This window comes from Scleropages formosus, chromosome 8 (genome assembly GCF_900964775.1).
Source record: "Scleropages formosus chromosome 8, fSclFor1.1, whole genome shotgun sequence".
Classification (NCBI taxonomy): Eukaryota; Metazoa; Chordata; class Actinopteri; order Osteoglossiformes; family Osteoglossidae; genus Scleropages; species Scleropages formosus.
This window is the reverse complement of record NC_041813.1, coordinates 9,235,036-9,248,120: the sequence shown is the minus strand read 5'-3', so window position 1 is coordinate 9,248,120 and position 13,085 is coordinate 9,235,036. Positions and strand designations below refer to the sequence as shown.

General features: G+C 43.1%; 1 protein-coding gene across 1 annotated transcript; it reads left to right on the top strand.

The window, feature by feature from the left end:
* Positions 1 to 1,685: 1,685 nt before the first annotated feature.
* Positions 1,686 to 6,436, top strand: LOC108942714 (urokinase-type plasminogen activator-like). Its single transcript, XM_018766184.2, has 10 exons — positions 1,686 to 1,751; positions 2,819 to 2,898; positions 3,146 to 3,200; positions 3,425 to 3,581; positions 3,927 to 4,024; positions 4,155 to 4,347; positions 4,502 to 4,653; positions 4,869 to 5,009; positions 5,112 to 5,260; positions 5,439 to 6,436. Exons 2-10 carry the CDS (start codon positions 2,842 to 2,844, stop codon positions 5,631 to 5,633), a joined length of 1,197 nt encoding a protein of 398 aa, XP_018621700.2. The 5' UTR covers positions 1,686 to 1,751; positions 2,819 to 2,841; the 3' UTR covers positions 5,634 to 6,436.
* The last annotated feature ends 6,649 nt before the right edge of the window (positions 6,437 to 13,085 follow it).

The following is a 13,085-nucleotide window of genomic DNA, read 5'->3' as shown; positions in this document are numbered from 1 at the left end:
CTACCTCGAGCTCACGTGTCCCGCCGACAAACCGCTGTACACACACAATGTTCAAAATATGCATTGCAAAGTATTGCCCGTTTGTTATTACGAATCATTGTATGTAACTCAAATTTTTTGTATAGTAGGCTTTACGGGGGGGTGGTTCATAACTATGGGTTGTTCGTAACTCAGACGTTCATAACCTGGGAACTGCCTATACATGTGATGTGTGAGGCTGGTCACTGTTCTGATTTCTCACACATTGCACGGAAAGGCAATTGCAAGCATCCCCTAATAACAGCTGCACTGTCCTCCAATGCCCTACGGCAAAATTCCATGTCAAACCAGGCCTTTGAGGCTCCATGTAATTCTACCCAGTTCCCGTATGCCAGCTCTTTACTGGAAGGTAAAAGAAGGCGGTCGGGTCGACTACAGCTTACCCAACCCCCCTCGGCGAAACCCAAAGTGTATCCGAAGTATGATATGTGTGTCCAGCAAGGCCAAGAGCAATATTTTCTAAAGGGTCACAATAATTTTCATCACTGCCTGTATCTTTTGCTGCTGCAACTGCACAGGAGAAGTGTTTTTCACTGTAAACTATTTGACACAAGTACCTTTTGCTCATGAATTGTGCAACCAGTGACGTTATAAGACTAAGGACAGAAGAATAACTGAATTCAAAGCTGCCGATATCTTATCTTCTCTGTCTCATTATACAGTGTTACTCTTAATTTTCTCAGGGTATTTTTATATATTGCATTGAGCAAATATGCAACTTCGTGAAATTGTGGAAGTTTATAAGCAAATAGCAGGAAGTCATATTTCTCAATAAACTTCTAGTGACATCACCTGCACAACTGACTCATTTCAAGGAAACCTTTGATATCTTTCCAAGTGATCAAGTGTGAATTAATTGCCTTTATTAACGTATGTCAATTTCCAAAAATATTGATTGTGCTATTTCCTATCACAGATAGTCACAGGTTAAAGCATCATTAAAGAAAAGAAAACTCTGTAAAAAAGACACATTAAAAAGCCACAGTAAATACAAATTCTTGTAACCAAGAAAAAACAAAGCAATAATAATAATAATAATAATAATAATAATAAACATTTTGTTATTTATATGTATATTATTTTAAAATATGTGAACTAACTGCTATCTTTTGTAGAGAAAATTGAGTAAAGGAGTCATTACATTGCTTGAAAAGTCATGTTGCTCCAAAGATGTTGTGCATGTTATATCTGAACACATCACAAGTTCCATGAATTCAGGACCGAAATGTATTTGCGATGATTCTGCTTGTGGACAATAAGCATGTCCAATTCTTTGGCCATGGTGCTGCCGATGCTGCTCCGCAACCAGTGACAGTCTAAATGTGTAACGGAAGGACTGACACATGCTTTAGAAAAGTGCCAAAATTGGCTTTCGGAGATATCATGTCCATTTTAGGAATCCTTCCTGTGGCACAGTGTATTGGTTCTGCAACAAGCTGCACATGGGAGGGCTGTGCTGTATCATCAAATGTGAATCACCACTAGGACGTCTCTTAGAACCACTTCTCCTCAAACGCTTCTTAAGCCGTGTCACGCACTGCATACGTCAACCTCTCAAAGCCCCGCCCACCAACCAATCAGATGTCTTCCCTGCTTTTATATAATACGTTTAGACCAGTGCTGAGGACTGACCAAAGGGCTAAAATTTCTGTGCATATCAAAGACCAAGCAGACCTCATCTGTGAACGCTAACACCTCTGACCAAGAGAAAGGTAAGGATCTTGCTCTCTGACACAAAGCTTTTGCTTCATTTTGCGCTGTAAGAAAATTCTTTCCAGATCTAGCTTTGCATCTTCGCGAAATACATCCTTTTGTGATGCGCACAGCGAAAAGCATCAAGTTGTTACGACCCCAAACTTGTTACGGTCACGAGAGTTCGCATTGTTACCCATAGAAAATTAATTTGCTGAATACAGACCGGCTGTGTGGTTGCAAACTGAAGGAAGTCATGCAACTGTATGTGGAAAGTTGAATTTACTATGCATGTAGATACATGTGAAATGCCCCACTAATGGAGCTGAAGCCAAACAAGCCTATTAAAAGTGACAATGGAGAAGTAATAAAGGAGTCATTGTGCGGTATTTGGTCTGCATCCAAGCCATTTCCTCTGCTCTGAGGCTCAGATCAAACCCAGGACTAATGGGGGCTCTTGGCTGAGGGCCCCATCCACAAGTGGCAGGAGGCTTCTTTCCCAGGGCTGGTACACCTGCAGACAGGGCTTACACAGGGTTTGTTTTTGAGCAGCCAGTGCCCACACACTGCAGACATGTCACTGCATGACTCAAGCAGCTCACGTTTTTCTACATTTTCATGTTGTAATACATACCCTCGGACCTTTGTTCAGTACTTAGTTTCCCACAGGCGGCGAGGCTCCCAGGTGCCCTCATAAGGAAGCTGGTTAAGACATTTAACTGTAATTATCTGGAAACTGTCCAGATGGTTCTTCACAGGTTGAAACTGAGATTTCACCTGCCCTGAATAAGACAGCATCGTCCTTTAGGCATGATTTAAAAATGCCTGTGTGGGACTGAACCTGTCATTGCTGTTATTTTCGGAACAGATTCCAGATGAATCGACGCAGAACAATGGATGCAATGAAAATAATCTTTTTTTTTTTGCCATAGAAATATTGTACATGTATAATTCTGTCATTTATTAAATGTGTGTCATGTCTGCTTCGTATTACTTTCATGTCAAAAAATGTTTTTGATTTAGTTTATAGTATGGCATTTACATGTCTTTGAGGAGGATTATTCTGAATTCCTCTTTTTTTCTGCAGAAACCATAAAAGAAAGAGAAACAATGGAATTGTTCCTCCTTCTGACAGTAATGCTGGCCTCGGTCTCAAGGCTGCAAGCAGTAAGTTCAACAAGAATAGGAACATAATTTTTCAATAGTTAAAAATATGATTTCCTTGGGAAATATATCACGTCCCCAATTTTTTGATGATTTTTTGACTATATCTTGAAACTGTTTAGAAGTATGTGATAGTTTTATGGTAAATTCCCATAGAAGTCAGGACAGACTTTTACAAATCTTCATCATTTGAGATGCAACAGAAGAGGGCTTTGGGGTCCCTTAGCTGATCGATGTGTCCTTCCCACAGGGAACGTTGAGAGAAAAGTGGTGGAGACCAAGAGTACCCTCCAACGGTAACTCAGGTACATCCCTTCAATGATTTCTTCTCATTTCACGGAATTAAACAACTTCATATTACACTCAGACCAGCAGTCACCCAGAGAGGGAAGATTGGTACAGGTCCTTTCCAATGTTCTCCACATCACTTCACCACATCTCTTCCTCTCAGCTCTCACCGCTTTTTACCCGCTTACCTACTGGTACGTACTTCCAAGCCGGCTGCTCAGTTACACTGCTCTCCTTTCAGACAATTCGGCAAATTGCTACACTGGCAACGGGCAGGACTACCGCGGCACTGTAGCGGTGACTGAGTCTGGACAGATGTGCTTGAAGTGGGACCTCTACGGAAGAGCTGTCTGGAACCATGGGCTGAGCTCAGGCCTTGGGAAACACAACTACTGCAGGTGTGACTCGAACGCATCATTCTCACGCTTTGTGGAATACGCGCTAGCCGTGATGGGAGGTGCTGGGTTCACATGGTGACCATTGCCAGAGTATAACAAGTTGAAAATGCTGACACACTGTGGACAGCAGGAGAGACTATACATCCTTCAAAGTTAATTATAACCACCTCTGTTAAAAAAAAACTAGCAGACTGAACTTCCCCTTTTCAGTTTGTTGTCTGATTTTGGTATGAATCATTCCACAGTGGAATTTGCTGTGCTCAGTGTTATGCACCGCTATGCCGCTATGCAACAGCAAGAAACCGCTGGGCCATGAGTGTGACCAGGCTGTGTTTGCACCTGCAGGAATCCAGATTCGAGCAGAAAGCCGTGGTGTTATACGCGGGTGAAAAATTCGGTCAAACGGAAGTTCTGCAACATCCCCCGCTGCCCGTCGCAGCCAAGTAAGTGGGATGTCTGTCAGCATGTGGGCAACCTGTGTGTGTCTATGACTCACTTACGAGTGGTCATTCTGTGAAGGGGGCCTGCACACTGTGTGTTTCCATCCAGCTTGACAACTCCTTGCATCAACAGAGCCCCCAACCACTTGTGGTGAGCAAACTAAGAAGCAGTTGAAGATCGTCGGTGGTAGAATGACGACGGTGGAATCACAGCCATGGATCGCCTCCATCTTCATGAAATCTCGCTCCAGAAATGTGTTCCAGTGTGGTGGGAGCTTAATTTCCCCATGCTGGGTGCTCACAGCAGCCCACTGCTTCCCTGAAGGGTAGGCAGCCCATACTCCCATATGCTCCCTCAGCTCTGTGGCGGGCAATCATGGTTCCTTTTGAAAGCATTTTTACGATAGCTTAATTGTACAAGATGTAGAAGTAACGCAGGTCTAGAGGTGGAAAAGTCATAACTCTTCTCTGTCCTTCCAGCTCCTATACGGACTCAGCAAAATACACTGTTTTCCTTGGGAAGAATGCCATCAATGAGACTGACCCTACAAGAGAACAGAGCTTTATTGTAGAGGAGGTCATCATCCATGAGGCTTATGAAGAGAGCGGTCAAGCATACAACAATGATATTGGTATGTTTCCCTCAGGGCTGCTTCTAGACACCCATACACATAAGTGGGTGACTAAAGAGAGGTCAAAAAGAAAACATCTAGAATGTTCAATTCAGGTGTAGATCCTGTTGAACTTAACAGAAAAAACAATACTGCATGACACAAGGCTGATGTATTTCTGCTGAGATGAGAGTCAACAGCTGGTGCTAAGATGCCATTGATTTGTTCTGCTTCAGCCCTACTGAAGATCAGGGGCAATCAAGGACAGTGTGCATATGAAACGGATACTGTAAGGACTGTGTGCCTCCCACCCCGAGGCCAGATGCTACCTTCAGGAACCTACTGCCAGATTGCTGGCTACGGAAAAACGGAAGAAGGTAAAAGCGCTGACTGTTGCTCAGTCACCCCTGAGGTCTGTATTAAGAATGGCATAAGTATATATCTAAGCTGAAGTATGACCAGCGTTTCTGTGTCACTAGGCTTTGGATTCTTCTCCCAGTTCCTGAAAGAAACATCCATACAGCTGATGTCCCAGAGCATCTGCACAGAAAAGGAATACTATGGAAACATGATGACGGAGAACATGTTCTGTGCAGGCAGCCCTGAGTGGGATACAGACTCCTGCAAGGTACTGCAGTTCTTTCCTTCTCCTCAATTTGCAGGATGGTCCTAAGAGTTGTTTGGGGTTAGATGCAGAGGGGACTAAAAATGAGTAGCTTTGCACAAACCCTACAGAAGCTATTTCCATACAGGCTCATCTAGTGACATAAACTCCAACTTCTGTCTGTTGGGTCCACCATTTACAGGGTGATTCTGGGGGCCCCTTGATCTGTGAGGTGAATGACCACATGTTCCTCTTCGGAATCGTCAGCTGGGGTGAGGGCTGTTCCCGCAAGTTTCGCCCAGGCGTCTATACCAGGGTCACTAACTACAACCAGTGGATTGAGGACAAGACACACATGCCAGACATTGCCTCTGGATCAATGTACCCAGTGAAGTGAGCCATTTGACAGGGTCCAAGGGTCATGTGGCCCCCACTGGATGCTCCAGTGACCGCCATATGATGTCCAGCTCAATACTGCAGTACTGGAATTCTTCACAGAAAGGACTTGTGCTATTGTGTTCAAATAACATATGTCAGATGCTGATACAGTCAAACAATTTCACGTTGCATCCTATACATACAAAGTGTACTGGAGCACTGGTTGGTCCAGCACTGATTTTCAAGAGGTCTTAATGAGAATAATACCAACATGCAGCATTACATTTATTTAACTGTACTGGTGTTGTACTATGCACTTTAGTGCTGTTTAACATAAGGATTAGTATAACTAATGATGACACTTTAGACATGTTATGTTTATTTATTTATTTATTTTTACATTTACTTGGAAATATTAAAATGGTAGCAGAACCACTGTGCCATAAACCTGTGCTTATTGCAGCAGAAGTGCAGTATTGTGTAAATACCTTTATATAAAAGAGGTTTGTTGTCATTTTGTTTTTATTTCAAATATTTTTATTTTAAATAATTATGTTACACAATGGATTTCTTTTGTAGAGTCAGTATAAACCGTATTTATATTTTATATTTATATTATATTTTAGCTCCAATAAAGTTTTTCAAGGTTGTCAAGCCATATATTTGTAACGTCAGTCTTTTTTTACCATTCCTCCAAATACACTGCTTGTACTCCTTCAAATGGTGTTGACTGCCATAATTACTGTACTAAAGACCTTCGATCACATCACTGTGTTACAGACACAGGCTCCCAGTTAATACTGTTATTAATCTAGTGCTTAGCTTGAACTTTTGTGCAAAGTAACTTACAACCCCAATTCCAAAAAAGTTGGGACAGTATGGAAAATTCTAATAAAAGCAAAAAGAAGTGATTTGTAATTTACTTTGACTTGTATTCAAACAAAAACAACCACTCCTGGATAATGAACTGGCATCCTTCATATTCCTTCACTTCCAAACTCCCTGTTACACCCTGACAGAGGAATAACATTTGCTGTTTCCCCAAACTGCACTGTGGCTCCTGCATAGCCCCAGCGTTTAAGAAAGTAGTGAGCTTGGCAAGGATGCATCTGCCGAGGTTATGCCTCAAAGTCCCTCAGTCACAAGTGTGGACTCCTACAGACAACCGGAACATGACATGAAGAGCATGACAAAGTTATTCCTCACACTGCCCTTTCAACACATCATACATCAATGCTACTCAAAGACAGAGGGATCTTTAGAGACTAAAAAAAGGTACAGATGGACTATGGAACTGGACATGAGAACTGGTTGTTATTTTGAAGGGTCAGAACTTTGCATCTGCTTGTGGAAGTATACATGTCCCCCCCCCAGTATTTTTAGATAAAGTCATTAAATACTCACCAAATCCATTTATCCACGACAAACATTTCATAACTGAAATTTCTCAATACTTAATACATCAACAGCTAAAGCCCGAAACATCCAAAGACTTACTTCATATACAACATCCAATACAACCCAAACTAAAATCACCTAAGCCATAATCCATAATGACAAACATCCAACAAAATTTGTTTACTCAAATACAACTATTAAAATCCAATCAACGCATCAGTCAGTAACATCCAAAAACACATCTACTATACAGGTATACAGTATAACACATGCAATAAATATTGGACCATCAATGCAAAATGATCAACCTTTACCCCATCTGTACACATAAACCACACTCCTCATCCCACAAACACTCCTACACATCATGCAAAGCACACAATTACAATCCAATCAGCAAGACAATTTCCCACCAAATGACCATAATGATCGTCATTGACCCCACCCAAACCCATCCCTAGCTGCAACACAAAAACTCTACCAAATACAAACAAATCAATATACACAAATTCAGTAACCCTCAATGGTCATACAAGACACCCCTAAAACCTCCATCAAATCAAAGAATTACACCATATAACTCAAATTTAAACCCTCATCAATAATCAAAACACCTTCAACATACAAATCCATGCATCACACAACAAAACATCATTTAAATATGCACTATCAACACATCAAAAAGATTAAATGAGATTATATTACCCATATATAACATATTAAACATTTTAAATCAAGAGGAAAAACATTGAATCAAATCACCGTGTCCCATCGGAGCCTAACCCAGCAACACAGGGTGTAAGGGGGAGGGGACACACCCAGGACAGGACACCAGTCCGTCGCAAGGCACCCCAAATGGGACTTGAACCCCAGACCCCCCTGGAGAGCAGGACCCGGTCCAACCCACTGCACCACCGCGCCCCTCGACTTGGAGTTTATTAAAACAAAATTTCAGGAGATAATTATCAGACCCCACCCTCTTATCAATTAGGCACAATGCATATGAATGCCTATTAACCTTCACATCCCTGCAAACCACCTCCGCCTCTCTCTTATAATGGGTCCTACATGGGGGGGCTCAACAAACTTGCTCAATCACAGGTGCAAGCCCTCCAGTGGAAACCTTACCAAGCATCTGCTTAAAGCCACAACCAGTCTAACACTTCTGATTCCTGAAAGAGGGGATTTATAGAGAGCTTGTGTGAATTACTACAGTACATAAAAATGCATAACAAAATACAATCTGTTAAACTGAACCATGAAGTGGCTGATTAAAGTATTGCATAAGCAGGTAAATAGAAACAGTGAACATAAGCAGTCACTAATGAGCTACTGTAAACAGGGCTGTAAGGAGGACAGTGTCACACATTCAAAGGATTTATGAATTTATTTTGAATTCTGTGCACAAGCAAAAAAACATCAGTGTTGAGCATGTGAACAACTACAGTCACAGCCATATATACGCTCCACCTGTGATACGGGGTGCGACGTATTTCTTAAGAAATGTTTAACTGGAAAGTAAAATGTGTCACTATTTCTCCAAAATTTTATAAAAAGGAAAAAATACATTGTTTCCATTACCATAAAAAACACAAATGCTTCCTTTCTCCCCATAATTATTTCTCCATATTACAAATGGACTTGCCAAAAGAAACCCTGCAAACAAAATTCCTGTGACGCAGTTTCAACACATCGTGCATTGAGGTGATGGAAATAAGTCCATCCTACTAGAGTAAGAAACACCACAGTGATCAGACTTCCAGAAAGAGCTTTGCTGTCACATGGTTTTCAGTGTCCACACCTCACGGTTCACAACTGAGCTCACGCCAAATTCCTCAGGTTCCTCTGACTTCACATGCAGTCGACTTCCACCAGGGAAACCTGACCCATAAGTCATTTGTGTGTCAGACTGGGCCAACAAAGTGCTTAAGCAGCTGCAGTGCCCTTGTTGACGGCAGAGCGGGTGGGATCCTCATACCGAGGAGCTCCTCTCGGGGGTGGCGTGGGAGAGGGAGGCCGTGACACATCGGCTGCAGCAGGAATGGGATCCTGTGGGACATGTGTGTTGGCGGACCCAGATGGAGGGCCAAAGACTGACCTCACCCGATTCCAGCTCTAGGAACAAGGGCGGTTACAGCACGTAGTGGTCAAAGAGGGATCTGAATCAGATTCCATCTACTCACACCACATAAGGTATTTATACCAGGATGACTATGGAGAATATTAGAATTTGTTACAGGAATACACAACATTATAGGCCTTAAAAATACCTAAATACAACGGCTGACTCATATCACCTGTTGTTCTTCTATGCATAATTTTGTCTAAAATGCATTGGTTAAAAATGTGTCTAAGGGACAACTGATAGGGTGGTTGGAGCTGCTGCCTTTAGTCCCAAAAGTTACTGGTTTAAATCTTACCTATTGCTGTAGTACTCTTAGGTAGAAGGTATTCACCTCTTAGGATACTTACTTAAGTTGCGTTGGAGAAAAGTATTGAGTAAATGTAAAATGAACTGCTCTCATTTTGTTTTTATTAGGATTTTTCTTTTCCAGCCCAAAATTACTGAAAGGAGACAACAATGTATGAAGGAGTGTTATCATGGTGCAGGAACTATAAACCATTTTCCCATAGTTCATAACATTAAAAAATTTGTGCAATACCACACCCTCCATGTTAACCTAACCGTACCCAGTGAGTTTTTTTCTGTTCCCCAAAATTAAAATGAAGCCGCAAGGATGGAGATGTGATTACTTTTCCAAGTATGCATAATAATGTGAAGGCAGAACTTGCATATCAGATGGGAGAGATTACTTCATATGCACATGATTCTTTGATGTATTGTAAATTATAACTCTTAGAACTTTCCACATTTACATTACATTTATTAATTTAGCAGACGGTTATAGAAAATACAATTTGCGCATTACATCAGGAGAAAGAGAGATGTAGTTGCAGACATGTGATTTGTTTCTTTCCACCATATGCACCAATGCTCATCACATGAGTAGCTGCATAAAACTCAAAATATCAACAATTCCTGATCACCTTCCTAGTAATTTTTTTGAGATACACAAACATTTACACATTACAGGAGTAGCTGCGTAAAAACTTATCCGGGCTTGATCTTAAAGTTATGGTGCATAAAAATTTACAACTCACATGAATTTAAGGGATCATGGGCAAAGTGAGTCTGGAAGAGGTGATTTTAGACTCTTTTTAACGTGGACAGAGTTTCAGAAGTTCTGGGTGGTGGGGGGGGGGTGTTCCACCACAATGGAGCCAGAATCTAGAACCTCCGTGCTTTACTTTTCGTGTACAGGACCACCAAGCAAGCAGAAGTAGAGAAGCGAAAGGGTTTGGTTGGGGTGTAGCGGTTGATCAAGTCTTGTAAATAGCTGGGAGCAGTTCTATTGATTCATTTGTAGGCTATAACCAGGGTCTTGAATTTGATACGGGCAGCTATAGGAAGCCAGTGCAGAGAAACGAGTAGGGGAGATATATGGAAACGTTTCGGCAAGTCAAACACAACTCGGGCAGCAGGGTTCTGTACCAGCTATAGAGGTCTGATGGCAGTAGCGGGAAGGCCACAAAAGAGAGAGTTGCAGTAGTCCAGATGGGAAGTCACCATGGCCTGGAAAACTAGTTGCACAGAGTCTATTGTGAGATAAGGACGGATCCTGCGGATGTTATGCAGGATGTATCTGCAGGTCTGGGTTGTGGCTTCAATGTGCTGAGAGAAAGAAAGACTTGAGTCAACAATCACTCCCAGACTCTTGGCCAAGGAGGTGGGCAAAATGAGTGAGTTGTCCAGTTTGATCGAAAGTTCATGACAGGAAGACAGGCCAGCTGGCAGGTGTAGGATCTCTGTTTTGGAGAGGTTGAGTTGTAGATGGTGATCAGACATCCATGCAGAGATGTCCGACAGGCAGGTAGCACTGCGCACGGAAATGTCTGATGCTTCAGGTGGAAATGAGAAAAAGAGCTGGGTATTATCAGCGTAGCAGTGGTATTTGAACCCATGGTAGGAGAGGACAAGGTCAAGGCAGGAGGTGTAGATCGAAAAAGCCAGAGGGCCCAGTACTGAGCCATACAGGACACCAGTTGAGAGAGGCAGAGGAGAAGAACGGGAGCTCCGCCAGAGCACTTGATAGGATCTATCAGATAGGTAGGACTCTAATCATTTTAGTTCCATTCCTTTGATCCCCAGCTGACTAAGAGAGGGGAGTAGAATTTAATGGTTGACAGTGTCGAATGTTGCAGACAGGTCAAGGTGGATGAGGACTGAGGAGAGAGAGGCGGCTCTAAACGACTGGAGAGCATCAGACACTGCCAGGAGTGCCGTCTCCGTGGAGTGACCAGCTTTGAATCCAGACTGATATCCATTGAGGAGAGGGTTCCGGGTAAGGAATTCAGATACTTGATCATAAGCCGCCCATTCTAGAGTTTTAAACAGGAAGGTGAAGAGGGAGACTGGCCTGTAATTTTGGACTGAGTTAGGAGCCAGAAAGGGTTTCTTTACCAGAAGTGAAATGAGAGCAGTTTTGAAGGCAGATGGGAAGCTGCCAGAGGAGATGAGGACTTCATGATCTTAGAGATGAAGGTGGAGAGTTGCGAGGAGATGGTCTGTAGGAGTGACAATGGGATTGGATCAAGCTAGCAGGCGGTGGCTCTGTATGATATCAGGAGGTGGGAAATTTCAGATTCTGAGAGTGGCTTGTATTCGGAGAGTGTGACTTCACAGGGAGGTCCAGCGCAATCAGGGCAAGGAGATGACGATTGCATTGACTTTGTCTATGAAAAACAAAGCATAGTCATCAGCAGTGAGAGAAGAAGGAGGAGGGGGTGGTAGAGGACACAGCAGGGGTGAGAAGGTGGCAAAGAGTCTGTGTGGTTTTTTTTTGTTGCAGACTGTATTTTGTTGTGGAAGAAGGTTGTTTTAGCTGAGGAGACACCAGAGTGAAAAGAAGCTAAAAGTTGTTTGTAGACATCCAGGACCGTGCGAGTCTTGGATTTTTGCCATCATCGCTCTGCAGCCCAGAGTTTGGTCCTATTACCACATAATCTATCAGTCAGCCATGGGGTGGCACTGGGGTGCATTGGTCTGGAAGACAGTGGACAGAGAGAGTCAAGAAAGGAAGATAGGGCAGAGGGGAAAATGTCGCATTATCTGTTGATAGATTCAAGAACTGTGCAGCAGAAGAGAGAGCGGATGTGTGACAGAGGCAAGGCAGGAAAGCGAGAGAGATTTTAAGTTTCAGCGGAAGATGACAATAGGTACAGAAGAAGGATAGGGATTAATGGTGAAGCACGGCTGGAAGGAGATGAAGAAGTGATCAGAGACATGCAGCGGGGTAACAAAGAGGACAGGACAGCCAGAGTTATGGGAAAATACAAGATCAAGGCAATTGCCTGCTTTGTGAGTAGCAGGCGACTGGGACAGGGAGAAGTCGAAGGACTGTAGGAGCGACAGAAAGCCTCTTACATGAATGTCATTGACATGCAGGTTGAAATCCCCCAGGAAAATCAACAGAGTGTTATCCACTGGGAGAGAGTTAAACAAGATGTCCAGGTCATCTAGGAAGTAGCCAGGAGGGCGATAAAGAACAACCACAACAACAGTGATTGGGGCAGTGATAGAGACACCATGGAATTCAAAGGAAGACAGGTCATGCAGGTAGAGAGGGAGAACAGAATAATCCCACTAGGGAGAGTTGAGCAGGCCTGTACCTCCATCTCTGCTGGAGGGACGAGAGGTGTGGGAGAAAGAGTAGTTGGTGGAGAGGACTGTGGGTGTGGCCGTGTTATCCAGGGTGACCCAGGTTTTGGTTAGGGTTAGGAGGTCCAGTGAGAGGTGGGAGCTGTAGGCTGGTATGATCAGCCTTCCTCACAGCAGATTGGCAGTTCCAGAGTCCCATGGAGAAACTGAAGCCGGATGGAAGGTTGGACAGACAAGGATAAAACAGTTTACTGTAGCAGCAAGAGTATCCAAGTCTTTGAGAGTGGTGGTGGCGATGGTGTCGCACAGGTCGGCTGGCGTAGACAACTTTGATGTTCGACATGTTTGATACAT

Bases quoted from the DNA above. Each gene is read 5' to 3' on its own strand.
- LOC108942714 (XM_018766184.2), top strand. From the start codon at position 2,842: ATGGAATTGTTCCTCCTTCTGACAGTAATGCTGGCCTCGGTCTCAAGG. The intron at 3,582-3,926 runs GTGTGACTCGAA...TTGCACCTGCAG, and splicing joins GGGAAACACAACTACTGCAG to GAATCCAGATTCGAGCAGAA. The intron at 5,261-5,438 runs GTACTGCAGTTC...CACCATTTACAG, and splicing joins GGGATACAGACTCCTGCAAG to GGTGATTCTGGGGGCCCCTT.